Genomic DNA, 21,492 nt, shown 5'->3' on the forward strand with positions numbered 1-21,492 from the left:
TGTCATTGCTGACCAACCTAATGTCTGATCCGAAGACTGCAGAGTCCTGCTATAGAATATTCTTGTACATGTTATTTAACAAGCCTCTCATAGACAATGTCTGAGTAACGCCCATTCGCATATGAATAACCTAACCTAATTATGAATACAGCTGCTTTTCTTGGCAAGACAGGTCCTGTGTAGCATTCAAGCACTAGGATTGTCGAGGCGCTCATGCTCATCAGGTAATGTACAGAAAGCTCATGACAAGGCTTTACACACAGTATAAATAGAAGTAGTCGTGGATGAATGTGTTAATCACAGGACCTGAACCTGGAAGACTGAGGTTTGACTCCCGTGTGACAATTTTTTAGACTTATTTTAGACTTTTTTAAAAATTATCTTAAGTTTACAGTTGCAGTTTGGTTAGGTTTAGACAACAAAACTACATGGATGGGGTGTAGGAAAAGATTATGATTTGGTTAAAATAGACCCTATAAATTAACCACGCTAGAAAGCCTTTCTGGCAGAAAGCATCAGTGGGCAGCAGTGAGGCCATTTAATTTCTGCCTGAAATTAGTGATAATTTTTTTATGTTATTAAATGCTCTATTTGTGTCCCTGTGTAAAGCAAAGTTCAATAAAAAATAAGGTTAACCAACTCATTCATGGAAAGTACTGTCAGCAAGAGAAGATCCACTCTAACTGCTGTTTCCTTTTTTTTCCCCCCACAAAACGTTAAGAGCTCAGTTTAGTTGTAAATGAAATATTCACCCCGTATTGGGACACACCAACTGTATCTTTAGATGACACTGGCATGTCATGTAGCCTTTAATTTGTATCCAATGTATTCAAAACATCCCTTTTGTCCCTAAATGCCCATGTCGTCTCAGTGCAGCATCTTCTGGATGTTGCAAATCTGTGCACCTCCAGCAATGGGTCCTGGTCTTACCTCTGGTCCTGCTAATCCTGGAAGTCCTTTATTTCCAGGTAGGCCATCAGGACCCTGTAAACAGGTGGACCATTATCACCAGTCATTCATAAAGTATAGGTGTTTTTAATAACAAAGTGATTCTGTGCACAGAACTACAATCTGAGATAACGTAGTCAGAACAGTTTGGATTCTCACCGCCTCTGCTGGCTCCCCTTTCTGTCCAGGCTCTCCTCTTAGCCCCTCAGGTCCAGAAAAGCCCTTTGGACCAGGGCCGCCTGGTCTTCCTGTGGCTCTTGCAGACCCCTGAAGCACGAAAATATCACCAGTTGTATTGAGTCATGATGCTATAACATTGAGTGCAAATTCTTTATTAATAAAAGGAAGAAGTTAACTTGTTGGTCTCAGAAAAGACCTCCCCTACACCTATATATATATTTATTACATCACATCTAGTGTTAGTAGTAAAATCTGTGGATTGATTAAGCCTTAAGAATGTTTTTAAGGGTTGAAATCCAAAACGTTTGCCTCTTAAGTAACTTTTTAAAGTATATTTTGACAGGGATGACCTCAATGTCAACTGCCTTGAGGGTTTCTGCCATGTCAATGGCATAGGAATATTCATCTTTCCATTGATTATTATCTGCTTATCTGGGGGTTGGTCGTGGTGGCAGCAGGTCCAGCAGGGTACTCGAGACATCCCTCTTCCCAGCAACGCCTTCTAGCTCCTCCTAGGTGATTCCCTAGGACAAGGCGGCTGTGGCTCAGAGGCAGAGCGGGTTGTCCACTAATCGGAAGGTTGTTGGTTCGATCCTCCCGCCACATGTCAAAGTGTCCTTGAGCAAGATACTGAACCCCCGAATTGCTCCCGATGGTGTGCATTGGTGTGTGAATGTGTGTGAAAGGGCGAATGTGGCACGTAGTAAGACTAGAAAGGCGCTATACAAGTACAGGTCCATTTACCATCCCGAGCAGTTCCCAAGCCAGATGAGATATATAAATCCTCCAGAAAGTTCTCAGTCTACCCCAGGATCTCCTCCCAAGTTGGCAAAACCTCCAAAGTGGCTCTACTTGGAGCTCCCTCGGCAAGTCCGTGCTCCTTGCCCCATTTGTAAGGCTGAGCCCAGCCACCCTAGGGAGGAAACTCATTTTGGCCACTTGTATCCACGATCTCATTCTTTTGGCCACTACCCAAAGTTCATGGTCATAGGTGAGGGTTAGAACTTTCAAAGCTTTCAATTTACCAGCTTCTTCTTCACCACCGTCCAGTACAATGCCCGCATCACACCCTGCTGAAGCTGCACCAATCAGCCTGTTTATCTCACGCTCCATTTTACTACATTTACTATCACTCATGAACAAGACTGATATTTGAACCCCTTTGCTTGGGACAGTATCTCACTCCCAGCCTAGAAGGAGTGACCGTTTTCTGACCAACAACCATAGAACTGGAGGTGCTGATTCTCACCCTGGCTACTTCACACTCCGAAAAACCAAGTGTGTGATGAAGTTCACGGTCTAATAAAGGCAACAGAACCATGTTATCTGCAAAAAGCAGAGATACAATTCTGAGGTTCCCAAACTGGACACTCTCCCCACCCCGGCTGCGCTTGAGATCCTGTCCATGAATATCACAAATAGGATCAGAGACAAGGGGTTTGAATTTGTCCTGAGAATACAGACACAGCTCTCACTTTGGTTATACAAGGAGCAGATGGCTCGTAGCACTCCGCACATGACTACCTGGTGGACACAGTCGTTACCCTCCCCAAAGTCTACAAAACACATGTAGACTGGATGGTCAAACTCCCATGCAAGGGTAAAGGCTAGTCGACCGTTCCATGGCCAGCATGGAATCGCTTTGCTCCTCCTGACTAGGTTGAAGCATCCTTTTCAATAACTGGAGCACACCGTCTGGTTCCCCTTTCTGAAAATGAGAACCATCACTCAGGCCTGCCAATTCACAGGTATTGTCCCCAACCTCCATGTGACAATGCAGCGTGTCAGCCAAGACAAACCAACAATGTCCAGAGCCTTTGTAGGTGTTTTTCTCGAGGTGTGTGAAGACTGAATGGAAGGCAGTGGATCTGTTGGCTCAGAATACAAACTGGTGAGGGTCCAGGCTGGCAGGGATGTTTTTTTGTTTGTTTGTTGTCTTTGGTTTGATTGCCCAAAGTAGGGCTCTGGGTGGGGAGGGCTTTGTAGCTGCCAGGAATGTTCCAGGATACATGATCCAGGATACTGTTGGTGTGTTCAGTCAGAAATTTCAACTGGAACGCCTCCTGAAGTCGGATTTACGATTAGGAAAGTCGAAGGAACCTCACTGACTCCAACCTCAAAATCAAAGATGGCTTTGTGGATTGTATGAATGCCAGTTGGAAAATTCAAAGCCAAAATGTTTTGGGGCAATCTCATTAGCAACACAGTACTGGTTTGTCATACTGTACTCCACTTACCACTGCTCCAGGCTTTCCCATGTCACCTTTCACACCTGGGCTTCCTGCCACCCCCTGCAGTTAGACAGAGAAGGTAAACACAGCTGTTAATAGATAGGCTGTTGCTTCTTGTTACAGCTATGACTATTGGGCAGCAGTGCTCCCTACCTTAGGACCTGGAATCCCTGGCTCCCCACTCAAACCAGCAGGACCTTTGTCTCCCTGTAGAGGACAATTCAAGTTCAAAAAGTAACTGTATATCATCACATACATTTCATACATCTCTTTTCAGTTACAGAGATTGTTTTGGATTCTTCAAAGGGTGAACTTTTGAAATATTCCAAGACTACCTACTGTGATAGTGCACATCCCCCTTGGGTTTAAATGTTACATGTTATTATGCTCATTTTCAGGATTATACTTTAGAGAAGTCTAGAAAATGTTTTAATGCTTTAATGTTAAAAAAACACATTATTTATCTCTCATACTGTCCATTGCTGCAGCACCTCTATTCACTCTGTCTTAAACAGTGTGTTTTGGTGCCTGTCTCTTTAAGCGCCCCCCTCTGAAAAAGCCAATAGTCTGTCCTGATTGGTTAGCTCACACAGATCTGTACAGGCACTGCCCACCAACTCCAAACACAGATGGTCTTCTGCATCTGTTCCACCTGCATCTTTGCAGCCAGGTAACCACTGTAACCAACTTTATCTGCACTTCTATTACCACAACTTACTCTAAACTGAAAACTTCATAACTGCACATGTTTGAGCAAGAATTTGATTTTAAACAGTGGAGAAATGAGCCTCAGGTAAATACCGCTATTCATATAACTGTCAAATAATGATAACTGATCATGTACGCTTCAACTCTTCCACTTACTAACATCCAAACATATCCTTTAAAAACACCACATTGGTCCTGAGCATGTTTCTTTAAACAATAGAACTACAGAATATGCTGAGAGATTGTCAACCTTCTGTCCTGGTGGCCCATCAGGTCCTGGAATCCCAAAAATACCTGGCAAACCCTGAAAAGAAAATGCACATTAACAGCAGTTAACAACAGCTACTGCAACAGCAACTGATATTTAGTCCACTTAAAATCTCATTTAGTCATGTGGTGGTGGTTCATTTAGCAAGGTTAGGTTGTTGTTCACAATCTGTGGCTCTTGTGCTCTTGTATATATGTATCCTTTTTGGTTTCTGATTAATTTAATTTCAGTTGGACAGATAAACAGTGATGAAAAATTATACCAATTCAACACATTTAAAAAGGATCAGCCTTAACATAATAATAAAGTTACTTTCTGAAGGGCTGAAGGTAACTTACTTGTAGTCCTAATAAGCCTAATGGTCCAACCTTCCCCGTTAGGCCACCTTGACCCTGAAAATAAAAATACATGGTGAAGAGGACAGGTATTGTACAGTAAATTAACAAATAACGATACAGGGCGGGAAGACTGATGGATTCAAAAGTATTATCATTTACCATCAAGCCTGCATAACCCTTTTCTCCTTTTGACCCCCTTGGTCCTTGTGTTCCTGGGACTCCTGGAGGCCCCTCAGGTCCAGATAGGCCACGATTTCCCATATCTCCCTGTGAAAAACACATGCTTTTAATAATTATTTCAGTCTGAACTTACTATTGCTTTCACTGGTTAAAATGACAAAAGTCGGCAGTAGCATCTTTATGTCTGAAATGCTACATCAGCTAACAATACAATGTTGAGATGAAAATTACCTTTGTTCCTTTAGCACCTGGATCCCCAGGAATGCCAGGCTCTCCAAAATCTCCCTGCACAAAGAAACAAAATGAAGCAAAGGACCAGCAGCGCAGCAACCAGCGGCTGAATGAAATCAGAGCTGCAACAGTTCATCTATTCGCCGATCAACAGAAATTTAATCTGCAACTATTTTGATAATCGATTAATTGTAGGTAATATTTCATGCCAAAATGCCAATAAGGGACAGTTCAAAGTTCTCAAATGTGAGAATTTGCTGCTTTTCTTACACATTATTTTGGGGTTTGGAAAGTTGATTTGACAAATCAAATGTGTTAAAGTCACATGAGATATTTTGCGTAAAATGACAATACATCTAACCTCTTTGCCCCTCTGTCCAGGCTCACCCTGCAGCCCTTGGGAGCCCTGAGGTCCTAGCGTTCCCTTTGGTCCCGAGCGCCCTGGTTGTCCCTGGGGGCCCACAGCTCCCTATTTCAGGATAGTACAGAGTTTGACAGTTGTTGTTCAATGTCTGCTGTGATTGTCAGTTATTGTCAGAAGTTATTTCATCTGTTGCTGAATGTCTTTTTTTTCCTTTTTCAACCTGAAAACCCTGTAAGTGATCACGTCATGTTTTCTCATGCTTGGAGTGACTGAACGCGGCCTTAGTATCAAGTCAATACAGGGGCTAAAATGTCTTCCGTCAAGCTACATCACACATTAGCTCAGTGACTGAACACCAGCTGACACTAAAGAGCAACTTAAAAAAGGTCCAGTGTGTAGGATTTAGTGTCAACTAGCAGTGTAGTTGCAGATGGCAACTCCCTTGCTTTACACTCCACTTCCAAGCACAAAGTTGAAACTATGGTGGCTGCAAAAAGTGTGAACACCCCTATCTATAGCCAATGTTTGGTCTGGCCCTTCTGGGCTACTGAAGAAACATGGCGGCCACCATGGAAAGCAACCAACGGCGTATGTAGATAAAAAGGCTCATCCTAATGTAATGAAAACGAGACAATTCCTTCATTTGGTACTAAATTGCTCTTGGTAGCAAATTATCGGTTCTTGTGACATCCCTACATGTGTAGTTGCGTCAGTAACAGTTGAGCTGTGGCTGGTAGTACTATGAGAACCCAACACAATAATACAGTATAATCAATCTGAACATACAAACCATTGTCCAACCCTAGTGTTGTCACAGGTGCTTCAGCCTTTTATTAAGATACTCAACAAACATTACTACATACAGTATGTGTTTTTGAATAAAAGTCAGTAATAGTGCCACAGACCTGGTCACCTTTTGTTCCAGGAGACCCTTCTTCACCAGCTGGTCCTGGAAGACCCTGACATGACAAGCACAGTCATATTTATCAATAAAATATTGCAATTTATAGCAATTCAGTATTATAGACTAAACTAGATAAACTACATTTCTGAAATATTAAGGCATCAATGAAATGTATTTGTCATTATTAAAAAATATTTAGCAAGCAATTAGTATATACATTTTTTATCTGCGTCTGAATGCTTTATATGGTTCTCTCTGATCAGTGCAGTGTGATCAGTGAGTTAACTGACCTGCTGCCCATCCAGAACTGGAGCACCAATATCACCAGTCGGACCCACTGCTCCCTGAAAGCAACACATAACATGCGCTAATATTACTTAAAGTGCTTGAATGATTGGACTCATTTCAGCTCTTGAACACTGATAACAGGATTCTTGCAACTGGAGCTCTTGTTAGACAGGATTTTATGCCAATATTCAATGTCTTCAAACTTAAAAAAACATCCTGAAATCAGTTACCTGCTCTCCTTTCTCTCCAGTCTGACCCATCAGTCCAGTTATCCCAGGTGTTCCCTGATCGGAAAAAAAGCATATATCAAAACAAAGATACACTACATGACAACGTGATCATATACATGCTTTATTGAGAGCAGCATCGCAAAGTTTTACATCACTATTTAATGGAGAGGAAGGTGCAAAGTACCCACTCACTGGAAACCCTCTAGGTCCGGCCAACCCCTGTGGCCCCAGGGGCCCCTGGCTCCCTGGGGGACCAGGGCGCCCCTTGCCACCCTCTGCTCCTGGCTGCCCTGAAGGGCCCTGGAACCATTTAGAATGAAAATTAAAAAGAACTTAACAGGAGTTAATAACAATGTTTACCAAAAATCTCTCTCATGTTTATGATTTCCTATCAAAGAAGAGGAATGAACCTGAAAGGGGTATAACACAGAGCTATCCAGATGGTAGCATTAGTGGTGGACAGGTTTTTCAATAGCCGATGCAGGGTGGCCAATATATAATGCCGACATTAAAACAAAGAGAACTTATGTTGAATTCTATTATTCCATGAACATTACAATGGTAATGTTAGCCATTAATGGTTTTAGATTAGATTTGCTCATTGTCATTTAGGATGGCAATAAATGTGTTAAAAACAATGGCTGGTTTAGGCAAACATTTACAGCATGATGTATGAGAGTTATACTACAGGGCTCCAAACTAACACGTTCCCAAAACTCACAAGGGGAAGCGCTAACATCGTTCCCCAGCAGCAACACCTGCAGAGGTGTCTGCAAAATGGCTGCTAATTGTTGCAGACATTTTTGTTTTAATCTGCATTTCCCCTGAATGATTTCGGATTGGGTTTGATTTTAAGGGGCTGCACCAAATTGTTTAAACCAATGTTAATTACGATGGCTACAACGGCTGCACGTTCAGATGCTGCGATCAGAAGGATTCAAACCTCTCCGTTTTTAGCCTTAGACAGAAATGGTCTGCTGTCAGAAAAGAAAAGCATTGGCTTTGGATTAAAGAGCAGCAGACCTTGAGGATGATCCACCCAGCCAGATCAAACGGACGGGACCAGCTCACCAACAGCGGGTGCTTTCGCCCCAGGAGGAGAGGGAAAGGACAGCCGCATAAGAGCCATGCTGGCCCAGCTCGGACTATCATGGCTAATGTACAGTTTTGGATGAAATAGTACTCAGGCTGGCCAAATAACAGGAAATCAGAGACTGTTGTGCCCACATCTTTAAAAGAGACCTGCTCCATCAACATCCTGGATCAAGCAATCGACAGACAGACCATGTACGGAGCAGACAGAGTGCAGGATGAGACGAAGCTGTTTCTTTTTATGTGCAGATGAAACGATATTATCATCACGACCTTGTTGCTGCCGTTAAATTCAACAAGACTCAAATTCAATTAATGCACTGCTGAATTATTTCCTGTATATATGTATATAAATAACTGTATATATTGATTTATTTTATGCCATTCTATTTTATTAATCCTTTATGTTATTCTATGCATTTGATTATATTTTTCTGTGTGTGTAGCATTAAGGAACTGCAAACATTAATTTTGTTATACAACCTTGTGTTGTATAATGATGAATACATCTCCTTGATTCCTTGATCCCTAATCTGCATCGACATTTCTTTATCTCACTAGAATATGTGTATTTATATTTGCTAGAAATGGGCAGGTCCTATATCAGAAGTTGAAAATATCTAGAGCTTTTTTAGCTGGAAAGTCTCAGTACCCATCATGTCTGATCTTATATGCAGCTTTATTACGTAATTTATTATAAGAAGTTTTTATTTTCTGTTTGACAGTGGAATAGGGGGTAGCTTTAGGTGTCTATGCCCATTTTGATTAGACTTAAGTTAAATTTTCTTGAAATTACTGCCAACATTTGGAAGCATGCAGGTGTACTGGGAGACATATGAAAACGTTTGAAACTATCTGATTTGCAGAGAGAAGAGAAATGATCAGTCATGTTGCCTGAAACAGTCCTATGTTCACTACTCACTGGCAGTCCCAGAACGCCTTTGGGCCCCAACTCTCCTTGACGGCCCTGAAAGAAGGAGATGAAACAAGCAACAATAGGGTCAGGTAATCCTCTCGCATTATAGCTGCTGACAATGTTGTTAGGGTCATGTTCTCACCTGTGGTCCCAGAGGTCCTCTCTCACCAGGAGGGCCCTGCTGACCCTGAGAAGACAACGTCACATACAAACTACAACCAAGATCAAGCAATATGTAGGCACTTCTACCCACCATAGTATTCAGTGGAAAGTGAAAAATGTGCATGCATGTGTATCGGTGTGGACATCAACTAGATTCAAATCAAATTTCACTAAACACACTTACTAGAGGTCCAGTCTTTCCTGGGATGCCAGGAGGGCCTCTGACACCAGCATCTCCCTGCACAACAACAGAAAACATTGCAATCACATTTCAGAAAACCCACAAATTACTTTGGACATGAACTTAATCACTGCATGGCTGACCAATATAGAATCCCAATAGCAGCAAACATTTTAGAGCTGTCTGAAAAAGCCAAATTCAATTTAGTTTTAGGTTGGCTAAGCCTAATTCACAAACTAATCAGTACTGTGTATGTGATTTTGATGAGAATCTACACCGATCAGCAATGACATTGTGAGCACCTGTGCACCCTGGTTGTCAGAATGTTCTGCAGACCCATACCAACAAACTGCTCTGTACTGTGTGTTCTGACCCCTTTCTATCAGAACCAGCATTAACTGTTTCAGCAGTTTGAGCTACAGTAGCTCGTCTGTTGGATCGGACCACACGGGCCAGCCATATATAATTACTGTATTCACTTCACCTGTCAGTGCTCAGAATGTTATGTCTGATCGGTGTATACCACATAACGTAGAGTAGAGTAAGTGTGTTACTGCACTGTTGATGCAGTATGTGAGAAATGGTGCTGTGTCAACTTGTTGTGTCAAGACTAAAGCCTGGACACATTTGAAAAATGTTCTAATTCTGATACAGATTATGTTCTGTAACACTTTGGCAGGAATCACGCCTTACCCTTTGCCCGATGTGGCCTGGTCTCCCAGTCAGACCCACAGCTCCAGGGTAACCCTGTGGAGAAGTCAAGATTTAAGGTTTACATTCAAGTGTCACCACTTACTACACTTACTGTGGTTCTGGTCCACATTTTAAAATATCAAAATCATAATATTCACTATCAAAATCAATTCATCTGCTGTGTCCCAGCCCCATACCACATACTAATCAGGTTTCCAGTATGTACTGTGCTCACACTCGAAAAAATAAAGGGTACTCAAACGCTCTTGTCCCACAATTCAATGTACAAAAGAAATGGAGGAGCTGCTGCATTTGGAAAAAACTGTGGGTTAGCTCTGACAGCTCCAGAAAAGGTTTATAAAATAAAAAATGAGATGGAAATCTAAGGAAAATATTTAAAATTGATGTGTCTTTGCGGGGTTTAATGACATTCCAAAGTTGCAGTTTGTATCATCTGTTATTTGGTAATTTCATATACTAACTGATGAAATAGTGCACTATGATGAATAGTATGTGGTTCATACTGTATTGAATTTGAATGTAGTATGGATTGGAGACTCTGCTATTGTCTTTCATTATTTTTCTTTGTCAAAACCTGCTGCCTACATTACCTACAATACAACTTGGTGTATCAGAATAGGGTGTGTAATGCTAGTAGGCTAGTGGCTGCCAGCTTCAGAAGAGGTCTAGAAAGGTCTGGTGACTCACTGTTTTAAACTCCAGACCAATTTTCAACTGGTAGTCTTCAACGCTGACTCAAGTGACAGCACTAGAGGACATTTATCAGACTTCACACACCTGGAAACAGACTTTGACGTGTAATATTGGTGGATTTCATTGACTATTTTGAAAGCATTTAATAATTGAAACTAGATTTTCTTTTTTTTGTTGCAAACCTAAACACACTAAAACAATTTAGGCTTAAACGTTATAGGGTTTAGATTTTGTTTATGTAAAAAAAAAAGAATCATCAAATACCATCATATACCAAATGGTAAATGGACTGTACTTATATAGCGCCTTTCTAGTCTTTTGACCACTCAATGTGCTGTACACTACATGTCACACTCACCCCGTCCACGCACATTCAAACACTGAATGCAAGGTGCCAACTGCTCACCAGACGGAACGGAACGGAAACAAATCATTCATACACACTCATAGCAATTTTGGTTTCAGTGTCTTGCTCAAGGACACTTCGACATGCAGTGAGAGGAGCCGGGGATCGAACCGCCAACCTTCCAATTAGGGGACGACCCGCTCTACCTCCACCCACAACAAAAATAAAAAACTTCTGCTTGGCTAAACCTCCAATACTGAGTATAGACCTACTTCAATAAATCCCAACAAGATTCAACATTTTCACAGTAAAGTAAAAAAAGAAAAACATGTTCAATTAAAGGACAACTAGAATTACTGCACTGCAGTTGTTGGCTTCATCCACACAGTCAAGTTGCAGTTTACATCCATGTCTGTCCACACTCATAATATATGTGGTGAAGACTTTGAAGAATATACAAAATTTATTTTTGGGCTACACTCAAGTACATCGCTGTATGACATCTGATTGCAGTGAATAATTTCCAGTGAAAAACATGCTGTCTTCACTCAGAGACTGTTTTTACAGAGAGACTGATAGAGCACTCAATATCAGCAGTGGACAATGGTGGACTACAATGCTTAAAATATGGGTGTTGTTTCAAAGGAACTATAAATCCTGATATTTGGCATCACAGAAGATCTATACAACTAGCACAGTTTCAAGCTGGGCACCCAAGATTAGTGACACCAATTCAGTGAACAGACCAATTGTGAAATATAGTCACAATCTCCCCTTTTGTTCCAGACTTATGGTGTTGAATAATTCTGCAGAACATTATGATGTCACAGTGAAACATATACAGTTACCTTTCCATCTCTTCATTATTTTATCCCATTAGACATTTTTGTGAAATGTTGTTGATGAATTCTTGAGTTATGGGCAAAAACATGTTTGTGAGGTCACAGTGCCCTCACTGGATGTTCCTAAGCTATGTTCATAACAATGGGATGGACAACCTAAAACATAATGCCTCTGGGCACAGCCGTTGTGGGGGCTAAATTAGTCATTTATTATCATTTTACGTAGTTTAACAGTTCATAATGGTCACTTACATACATGCCCACAGGTCCTTGAGGGCCCATCAACCCTGGTTTCCCTGTGAAGCCCTAAAGAAAGACATTAACATACAATGTTCATGTTTATCGTAAAAAAAACAAAAAAAGCCAATAATGGAAGTCAGTAAAAATAAGCAATACTCCTCACACACAACCAGAAACATGTAATGCAACGTGTACTGAAAAAATTCCAATCTACTCACCTTCTCCCCAGCTGGTCCAGGGATCCCGTCCTGACCTGGCTTTCCTGGAGGACCCTGTTGAACTCACAAATGAGTACTTTCAGTATGTTACAAACCTGAAATTAGCTTATTAGTTTGGGAACATGGTAAATGTAGGAGATGTGATGGCCTACCGGAGCTCCTAGAGAACCTGCCTGCCCTGGATCACCAGCCACACCGGGAAACCCCTTCATGTGAACAGAGATCAGAGCTACTTTTAACAATGCACAGCAACAGGATTTCTTTGGTTCACGGCGATGGTACTAATGGCACACATATATGAAGCTTTCTAGATTTTGCCATTGGGGAGTGCAGGGATTGCAGTTTCCCCAACAGTTTCAAGTTTTGTACCTTTACACACAAAATATGGTTGAAGACACAGTGCAAAGGGTTTCCACACAATGGCTCATTAGTTCTCCCTGTTTATTATTAGACGTACAGATAACCACATCACTTTGACTTTTTTGCAAAACTTTTTTTCCTTTATCTTCAACCAGGTCAGCTGTGTTCAACATAATTTATCACTTTACCACCACTACAGTACAAAATAGTTTTCCCTATTTGTTCAATCTTTAAGTGATGTTGTATAAACATAAGGATTACTAATCTGTAGAAGTATGAGACTCCACCTCTGTGTCTATTTAAATGTATCCAATTTCTATAATACTGCATGACAACTGTTGCCCAACATGTGTCACCTCTTAGAGTGAACTTACTGATTCATGTGTAGAGAACACAGACATACAGTGCTGTGAAAAAGTATTTGTCCCCTTCCTGATTTCTTATTTTTTTGCATATTTGTCACACTTAAATGTTTCAGATCATCAATGAATTATTATTAAAGGGAAAGAAGCTATCCAAGCCTACCTGGCCCTATGTGAAAAAGTAATTGCCCCCTAAACCTAAAAACTGGTTGTGCCACCCTCGGCCATAACAACTGCAATCAAGCGTTTGCGATAACTGGCAATGAGTCTTTCACATCACTATGGAGGAATGTTGCCCCACTCTTCTTTGCAGAATTGTTTTAATTCAGCCACATTGGAGGGTTTTCGAGCATGAACAGCCTGTTTAAGGTCATGCCACAGCATCTCAATCGGATTTAAGTCAGAACATTGACTAGGCCACTCCAAAACCTTCATTTTGGTTTTTTTAAGCCATTCAGAGGTGGACCTGCTGGTGTGTTTCGGATCATTGTCCTGCTGCATAACCCAAGTGTGCTTGAGCTTGAGGTCAGAAACTGATGGTTGGACATTCTCCTTCAGGATTTTCTGGTAGAGAGCAGAATTCATGGTTCCATTAATTACGGCAAGTCGTCGAGGTCCTGAAGCAGCCCCAGACTAACACAATACCACCACCATGTTTGACTGTTGGTATGATGTTCTTTTTATGAAATGCTGCATTAGTTTTACGCCAGATGTAACGGGATGCACACCTCCCAAAAAGTTAAACTTTTGTCTTGTCAGTCCAGAATATTATCCCAAAAGTTTTGGGGGATCATCAAGATGTTTTTGTGAGCAAGTCTTTGTGTTCTTTTTGGTCAGCAGTGGTTTTCGCCTTGGACCTCTCCCATGGATGCCATTTTTGCCCAGTCTCTTTCTCATTGTTGAATCATGAACACTGACCTTAACTGAGGCAATTGAGGCCTGCAGTTCTTTAGATGTTGTTCTGGGTTCTTTTGTGACCTCCTGGATGAGTCATCGATGCACTCTTGGAGTAATTTTGATAGGCCGGCAACCCCTGGGAAGGTTCACCACTGTTCCAAGTTTTCTCCATTTGTGGATAACGGCTCTCACCGTGGTTCGTAGTCCTTAGAAATGGCTTTGCCTTAGAAATGGCTTTGTAACCCTTTTCAGACTGATAGACGTCAATGATTTTGTTTCTCATCTGTTCTCAAATTTCTTTACATCGTGGCATGATGTGTTGCTTTTTGAGATCTTTTAGCCTACTTCACTTTGTCAGACAGGTTCTATTTAAGTGATTTCTTGATTTAACATGTCTGGCAGTAATCAGGCCTGGTTTTAGCTAATGAAATTGAACTCAGCTTTCTAAAAAGATTGGTTAATCACAGTTAATTCATGATTTAATAAATAAAATCATCATTTAAAAACTGCATTTTGTATTTACTCGGGTTATCTTTGTCAAATATTAAAATTTGTTTGATGATCTGAAACATTTAAGTGTGACAAATATGCAAAAAAATAAGAAATCAGGAAGGGGGCAAATACTTTTTCACAGCACTGTACATACTGTACATTCAGTACTGACCTTGATGATAACATGGTAAGACACCACAGTGTTATCGTAGGAAAATAATAATTAAAGAGAGCGGTTTGCACACTGAGGTGCTTGGCATGTGACTTAAGCCAGGTGTGTATGATCCAATGTTCAAAGAATAGGCACCAAAAGGCATTATAGCCATGTGTACGGGAAGTTGCGGCTCAGGAGGCAAAGCGGGTAGTCCACTAATTGGTGGTTAGATCTCTGACTCCTCAAAGTGTCCTTGAGCAAGATACTGAATCCCAAATGAAACCTCAATGAATGTGAATGTGGCATGTTGTGTAAAAGCGCTTTGGAAGATTAGAAAGGTGCTATACAGTCCAATTACCATTTACAGTTTCAGAAAATGGTGAATTTGAGTTTCCAAGATGGTCTCAAAAGCAAGAGAGACTACTTTTCAAATAAATACATATATGTTTGGAACTTTGGGGTGTAAATGCATAGAAACAGCAGGGTCCTTAGGTTGTCTCTGATTGCTACCAAGTTTTGGGAGGAAGTCAAAGTTTGGTCCAGACACTGAAAAGCCCTGATGAAATGTACTGAAAAGGTTTGGTACAGAGAAAAAGTTGCGCCATTACTGTCCATCAAGAAGATACTTACCAAATCTACAACTCTGAAACTGATGAGGGCTGATTTTTGGTCATTTTTATAGACTAACCCATTAATCATAGAAACTGTTGACAAAATAGTTGCAATGAAAATAATCGTTTGTTGCAGTTGTATTTAGCATTTTCTTGTAATCAGTGCACTCACATACAGACTCTCTAATATTGTGTGCCTGTATCCTCATCAGTTGCACCACACTGAATTGCTTGTAGACCAAACCTTTCCTCACCAGTGGGTTAAAAATAACTTAACAACTCACTCTGTCTCCTTCAGGGCCAGGAGAGCCAGCAGAACCAGGAACACCCTGCATGTAAGACATATTAGACATACAGATGTACCACCATGTTAAAAGCAACATGTTGAGATGGCTTAATGGAGTAAGGAATGCAGCAAAAACACAATCATATGAGATGAAAATTTATAAAATGGGAACCTGTGTACCAGGCTTTCCTTCTGGTCCCTCAATCCCAACTCTGCCTCTAAAACCCTGCAACAGTCCACACACATAAACACACAAATATGGTTTAGTGTTTGCAGTAAACTATCAGACATGATGAGCTGCTTTTAACTTGTTTACTTTGTTCTTACCGGCATGCCAGGTAGACCAAACAGGCCAGGGAGTCCTGTGCGACCCTGTAAATGTAGACGCCAAAAAGACAATAAAATAAAAACTGAATCTGGTTTATTTGAGTTTATACTGTCTAGATAATAGTTACCCTTGGTCCTTTTAGCCCTAAATTTCCATTTTGGCCTGGGGTGCCTCTGATGCCCTGCAATGTGAATAAAAACAGACTTTCAACTTTTTTCACCAGCATTTCATAAATAAATAAATAAATAAATAAATAAAAGTGGGATAATTATTTAATGGCTTATCTAGTGCTGACTAGATTTTAATTAATTAATTGATTTTAATTGTTTATATTTAAATATAAATAGGTAACTGTTTGCACAAAATAATCAATTAATTTGGCTTTAAATATAAATACAAGAGATTCTTGTCAATTGCATGTGTCAATTGTTTCTAGGGATGTTAAAGATTTCATACAAATAAAATATAAAACTAAAATCTTCTGATTTTACAAAATATCATTGATAAAATTGATTATTTAAAAGAATCAATCCAGGTAACAAAATGTACTAATGAATTAACATTATTCACTTGATTCATATAGCTTTGATTTTACACTAGCTATTACACACATTTTCTTATCATTGTTAAGTAATAGAGGCAATCAAAATTACAGGAGCAGTTGTCATCTGTCCTTATCTCTTCAAACTTCTCATCACTTGGTTCAAAAGCTTTGTCAGTTTGCAGTTTTCAGAGTGCAGTGCGATGTAACAAATGTCCCTGTGGACAATAAGCTGTGACTGATATGACTCTGCTTTATTAGTTTTAATTGACCAGACAGCAATAAAAGCCTCTAACCTTTGGCCCCTGTTTACCAACCACTCCCTGAAGACCAGCCTCCCCATCTTCACCCTGAGGAGACATGAAATAGTCATTAAAATAATGGCACATAACATGTTCATAAAACAACACTATAAATACATATATATGTATACAATCCAAAAATATTTCAATGTTATTACAAGTGTTCTTCAGCATAATTGAAAAAGCTCTATTGAGCATTTGAAATTTTAATTTTTTTAACTCATAGCTAAAAAGCTAACCACTTGCTAAATTTCTTCCAAAGCTTTCAGCTACGTCTCACGGTCCTCATTGGTGGATGGAGTCTGGTGATTATAAGATGTGGCTACGACTAAGTTGTTGACAGTAAGTTAAGTTAAACTAGGCTGGCAGTGTTTTGGGGATTTTAAATTCAAGGCAACCCAGGATGGTTATGTAACATTTTGTTAGAAGTAAGATCAAAATTAAATATTAAAAGTTAATTCATTGCAAAATTGATTAAAGTCATAGCTTTTCAAAATGTGATCAGAAATTCCATCGCTACCAGAATGGCTTTTATGGGGTCAAGAAATCTATTGAACTTAAGTTTAGGAAGCTCATATTCTTTTGAGTAACTAATATAAATCACATCAGTGAAGTAGATGTTTAGCTACCAAACAAACAACACAACCTGTGCAGCATTGGGGTCTTGTTGCATACCAAAACACAGGAGATCTCCGATCATATCATGATTTGTACCTCTTTTCCTTGGTGCCCAGGTTGACCTCTCGTCCCCTGAAGACCTGTGTTTCCACGTTCACCTCTCTCTCCCTGACGGCCTAGGATCCCTGCAGCACCTGGTGGGCCCTAAAAGAACAATAAGCCCTTAAAATACTGTTGCATGGAGTTCTGTTTGTGATCTCATTTGTTTACTGTCATTATACCAAGAAATATTGATACTAGATTTTGAAGGTTTCACATGACAATGTGCTGTGCAATGTTTAGATGTTAATTTACAGTAAAGTGATTTTATTTGAATATGTTTTGACATCTCTCACGATGTCCATCGCCTTCCATTAAATTCAGCATTGAATTGTAATTCAAAACAGGTCAAAACAGTGTAGGGGTGATCCAAGTTTACACCAGCTCTGACAATCTGAATTCTCCAGAGCAATCTTTTATCTTTATGACACAATAATAAACAAATGACACAATATAATATAGTTCAGCTTAACCCAGATAATTTTATATTTAAACACCAACTAACACAACCAACTTCCTCTTACCCTGTGTCCTTTGGGTCCAGCCTCTCCTTTGTCACCATCCAGTCCTCTAGAGCCCTGAACATAAACATTACATTTTAACTTTAAGCACTGTTTTCCTCCTTTAGGCTGGCTAAGTTTGACTCGCATCACTTTCAGGTCAATTCAGTTCAACTTATCTTTTAACCCAGCACAGTTTTCTCCAAAAATTGGCTAATACATACATTTTCTGCAAGGCGTAAGGAGGAGTGGAAGCATTCAGATCCTCTACTTAAGTTAAAGTGCTAACCATACTGTGAAAATACTCCACTGCAAGTAAAAGTTCTTCATTCAACAGCTTACTTAAAGTAAAAGTATGCAAGTATTATGAGCAAAATGTAAGTATGAAAAATAAAAGTACTCATAATGCAGGAAAATGGTTATATGATGTTTTTGGATTAATTTACTGCTGTATTAATGTGTTACAGTTACTGCTGGACAGGATGGTATAACACATTGTAATCTGACAAGCAACTAGTAACTAAAGCTGTCAGACAAACGTTGTGGAGTAAGAAACAGAATAAGTCCCTCAGAGATACAGTGGAGTAGAAGTATAAAGTTGCATAAAATGTAAATACTCAAGTAAAGTTCAAGTACCTCAGCTTTGTACTTAAGTACAGTATTTGAGTAAATGTAGGATGCTAGATGCGTTTGATTGTTTTTGGGCTGATTTCTTTTGCCCGTTGTGGCAAAAAAAAAAAATTGATGAATACAGCTTTAATAATCTGACCACAACCTCAATATTAATGTTGACATTTTATTGAAAACAGAAGACCATCTTGCTTACTGTGCCACCGGCGAATCCTTTTGGACCAGGACTTCCAGACATCCCCTAAAAGAGCAACAGAGCAAGGAGAAATCCTGATGCTTCTATCGCAGCAAATCACAGATGGAAAATGTTTGCTATCTTTAACATCACCGTAACTTGCTCACATTTACCGTGTTGGAATTCAAACTGAGGCTTCTTTCCGTTGCTATTTTTAGCTTAAGAATAATCCGGTTCTTTGGAGAACAAAAAAAATAAAAAAATAAAATAAAATAAAATGGGGGAAAATAGGGAGTGGCTAAATCTGATGTGAGCCACATGAGAGCGAGACTGTCTCCAGTAACCCTTCTCAATTAAAAGTTCAGACAGCTCTCTATGGAGCATTCAGATTATCAAAATATAGTAGATAAATTGAAATACATTCAACAGTAGAAAATTAAATTATCACTCATTTATCATGTAGGTTCTTAAAAACTGCCATTATAAAGTCAAATGAAGTCTCAGGTTATTTCAAGTAAATCAAAACTAGTCCGAGTCAAGTCTCAGGTCTTGGCAAAACAAGTCTCAAGTCAATCAATAAAACACCGAGTCAAGTCTAAATTCACATCAAAGCAAATTTCAAGTCACATGAGACACGCCCAAGTCCAGCCTCAAGTCTTAAGTCAAGTCAAATTATATTAATTACAATAAGTCTCAAATTAGCTCAAGTCAGTTGCGAGAAGTACAAGTCTTCTTAAGAAACTTGCAAGTAAAGCTCTTTTGGGTCTCTGAATGCTAAAATTACATTAATTTTTAAAGTTTTGAGACCACATCCCTTCAATGCATAGATCTCATAAGGAAATATTGGTCTGACACTATGCAAGGACTGTCCCCATTTTGTTCATTATTACTCTTCTAGTACTCTAGACAAGTTTAGTTTTAAACATTAAAGCCTGGCCACTTTTCTTCTTTTTTTAACAGCAGAACACATGCAAGTACATTACAGAAGAGTGTGTGAGCAGTATACTGTCTATATGACATACAGTTTAGTAACTGAAATTTGCCATTTAACATTAGAGGGAATGATTTCATATTATTTACCATGGGCCCTTCACTGCCAGGAAATCCTTTTGTTCCCATAGGCCCTATTTCACCCTGTCAGAGAAAGAAAAGGTGTCAGTATCAGTACAGTGGAATATGGATTCAGTTAGGCCACTGAGTAAAGACAACAGCACTGATTATTCCAGTAAAACCTACCACATCTCCTTTTGGACCAGCAGGGCCATTACTGCCTGGTTGACCCTGACAAAAACAAAACAATCAATAATGCAGAAAGACATTGAGCAATGTGAAGCATGTTGGGGAGGTACCCCTCACTTTTATCATTTCAGGTTGCTTTTCTTACCAAAGTCTCTTTAAACATTTGTTTTACTCTACTGTGTCCAGTTAAAATTAGATAAGATCACTCATCGGTGTCACCTTCAGTTCTGACTGTGCACTTAAAGCAAAGAGCTTGGCAAGCTGCAGAGAGTGGAGCAGCTAGTCCTTTGTTGCCCTGGGTTTTGGCTCTCATGCAGGCTGTCTTACCTTATTAGTGGGGGTTGTTGGGCTCAGTGTGGCCTGAAAGTTATACCTGCAATCTGTTATTGCAGTTATATCTACCACCACTCTTTTCTGCTTAAAAAACACAGTTAGTCTATATTTCTTTTTACAGTTGGGCCTAACATTTTCCTATAACCAATATAACCTACAAACTAACTTACTGCATCATAACATTGTTTTTGCTCGATTGATTTAAATGTGTGTGTCTATATACACCGATCAGCCATAACATTGTGAGCACTGACTGGTGAAGTGAATAACACTGATTATCTGGTTATCATGGCTCCTGTCAGTGGGTGGGATATATCAGACAGCAAGTGAACATTTTGTCCTCAGAGTTGATGTGTTAGAAGCAGGAAAAATGGGCAGCATGAGGATTTGAGCGACTTTAACAAGGGCCACATTGTGATGGCTAGACGACTGGGTCAGAGCATCTCCAAACCTGCAGCTCTTGTGGGGTGTTCCCGGTCTGCAGAGGTCAGTATCTATCAAAAGTGCTCCAAGGAAGAAAAAGAACCAGAGACAGGGTCATGGGGGGCCAAGGCTCATTGATGCACGTGGGGAGTGAAGGCTGGCCTGTGTGGTCCGATCCAACAGACGAGCTACTGTAGCTCAAACTGCAGAACTTTGTGACCGCAGGGTGCACAGGTGCTCACATGCTCACAATGTTATGGCTGAACAGTGTACATAGAATGTCATTCTCTTATATCAGTTACCTCAGTCCCTCGAGGTCCAGGTGAGCCCGTTTCTCCTGTTAATCCTGACGGTCCCTGTTAGAGATGCAATTAGATTAAACACTTATACGGGTCCATCTGTACTACATGTAAAGCCTAATAGGTGAATTTGATGACATACTGATGGGCCTTTACGACCTTGTGGACCAGTTGGACCTTGATCCCCCTGTACGGGACAAAGAAAAACACAGTAGACAATAATTTTATCATCAAGCTAAATGATTTCAAGGAATATGGTGATGTGTCCCCGTATGAATTCACCTCAGACCCATTAATTCCAGGTGGTCCTATACCTCCTGTGGCCCCTGGTGCACCCTAGAGGATTCAGACTAAAAATTAGTTTTATATTTTACCAAAAATAGCTCATCAGCAGCAGGTAGCAAATAAATTAACATTGTGAGGTAATTAGAAACACTAATGCATGCTGACCACTGGTCCTGGAGGACCCTGCAATCCATCATCTCCAGAGTATCCCTGATTAAAAAGCACAAGTGAACACAGTGAGACATTTCAGTAAGGAGAATAAAGACACAGTAAGAGCAATACAG

General features: G+C 40.1%; 1 protein-coding gene across 4 annotated transcripts in view; it reads right to left on the reverse strand.

The window, feature by feature from the left end:
• Positions 1–21,492, reverse strand: part of si:dkey-61l1.4 (collagen alpha-1(I) chain) — a 71,230-nt gene that overhangs the window by 11,136 nt on the left and 38,602 nt on the right. For all 4 annotated transcript variants that reach the window (XM_051422254.1, XM_051422255.1, XM_051422256.1 and 1 more), the window contains 34 exons: positions 21,374–21,418; positions 21,206–21,259; positions 21,066–21,110; positions 20,927–20,980; positions 19,866–19,910; positions 19,710–19,763; positions 18,651–18,695; positions 17,849–17,902; positions 17,322–17,429; positions 16,602–16,655; positions 15,892–15,945; positions 15,764–15,808; positions 15,609–15,662; positions 15,435–15,479; positions 12,427–12,480; positions 12,275–12,328; positions 12,069–12,122; positions 9,915–9,968; positions 9,225–9,278; positions 9,021–9,065; positions 8,885–8,929; positions 7,063–7,170; positions 6,871–6,924; positions 6,643–6,696; positions 6,354–6,407; positions 5,446–5,553; positions 5,085–5,138; positions 4,833–4,940; positions 4,674–4,727; positions 4,318–4,371; positions 3,513–3,566; positions 3,366–3,419; positions 1,108–1,215; positions 931–984 (listed from right to left, as the gene is read on the reverse strand). In XM_051422254.1, coding sequence (XP_051278214.1) covers positions 931–984; positions 1,108–1,215; positions 3,366–3,419; positions 3,513–3,566; positions 4,318–4,371; positions 4,674–4,727; positions 4,833–4,940; positions 5,085–5,138; positions 5,446–5,553; positions 6,354–6,407; positions 6,643–6,696; positions 6,871–6,924; positions 7,063–7,170; positions 8,885–8,929; positions 9,021–9,065; positions 9,225–9,278; positions 9,915–9,968; positions 12,069–12,122; positions 12,275–12,328; positions 12,427–12,480; positions 15,435–15,479; positions 15,609–15,662; positions 15,764–15,808; positions 15,892–15,945; positions 16,602–16,655; positions 17,322–17,429; positions 17,849–17,902; positions 18,651–18,695; positions 19,710–19,763; positions 19,866–19,910; positions 20,927–20,980; positions 21,066–21,110; positions 21,206–21,259; positions 21,374–21,418 — 2,034 coding nt within the window. The remainder of the gene's footprint in view (positions 1–930; positions 985–1,107; positions 1,216–3,365; positions 3,420–3,512; positions 3,567–4,317; positions 4,372–4,673; positions 4,728–4,832; positions 4,941–5,084; positions 5,139–5,445; positions 5,554–6,353; positions 6,408–6,642; positions 6,697–6,870; positions 6,925–7,062; positions 7,171–8,884; positions 8,930–9,020; positions 9,066–9,224; positions 9,279–9,914; positions 9,969–12,068; positions 12,123–12,274; positions 12,329–12,426; positions 12,481–15,434; positions 15,480–15,608; positions 15,663–15,763; positions 15,809–15,891; positions 15,946–16,601; positions 16,656–17,321; positions 17,430–17,848; positions 17,903–18,650; positions 18,696–19,709; positions 19,764–19,865; positions 19,911–20,926; positions 20,981–21,065; positions 21,111–21,205; positions 21,260–21,373; positions 21,419–21,492) is intronic.

The sequence above is a fragment of the Dicentrarchus labrax genome, unplaced genomic scaffold (genome assembly GCF_905237075.1).
Source record: "Dicentrarchus labrax unplaced genomic scaffold, dlabrax2021, whole genome shotgun sequence".
In the NCBI taxonomy this organism is placed as follows: Eukaryota; Metazoa; Chordata; class Actinopteri; family Moronidae; genus Dicentrarchus; species Dicentrarchus labrax.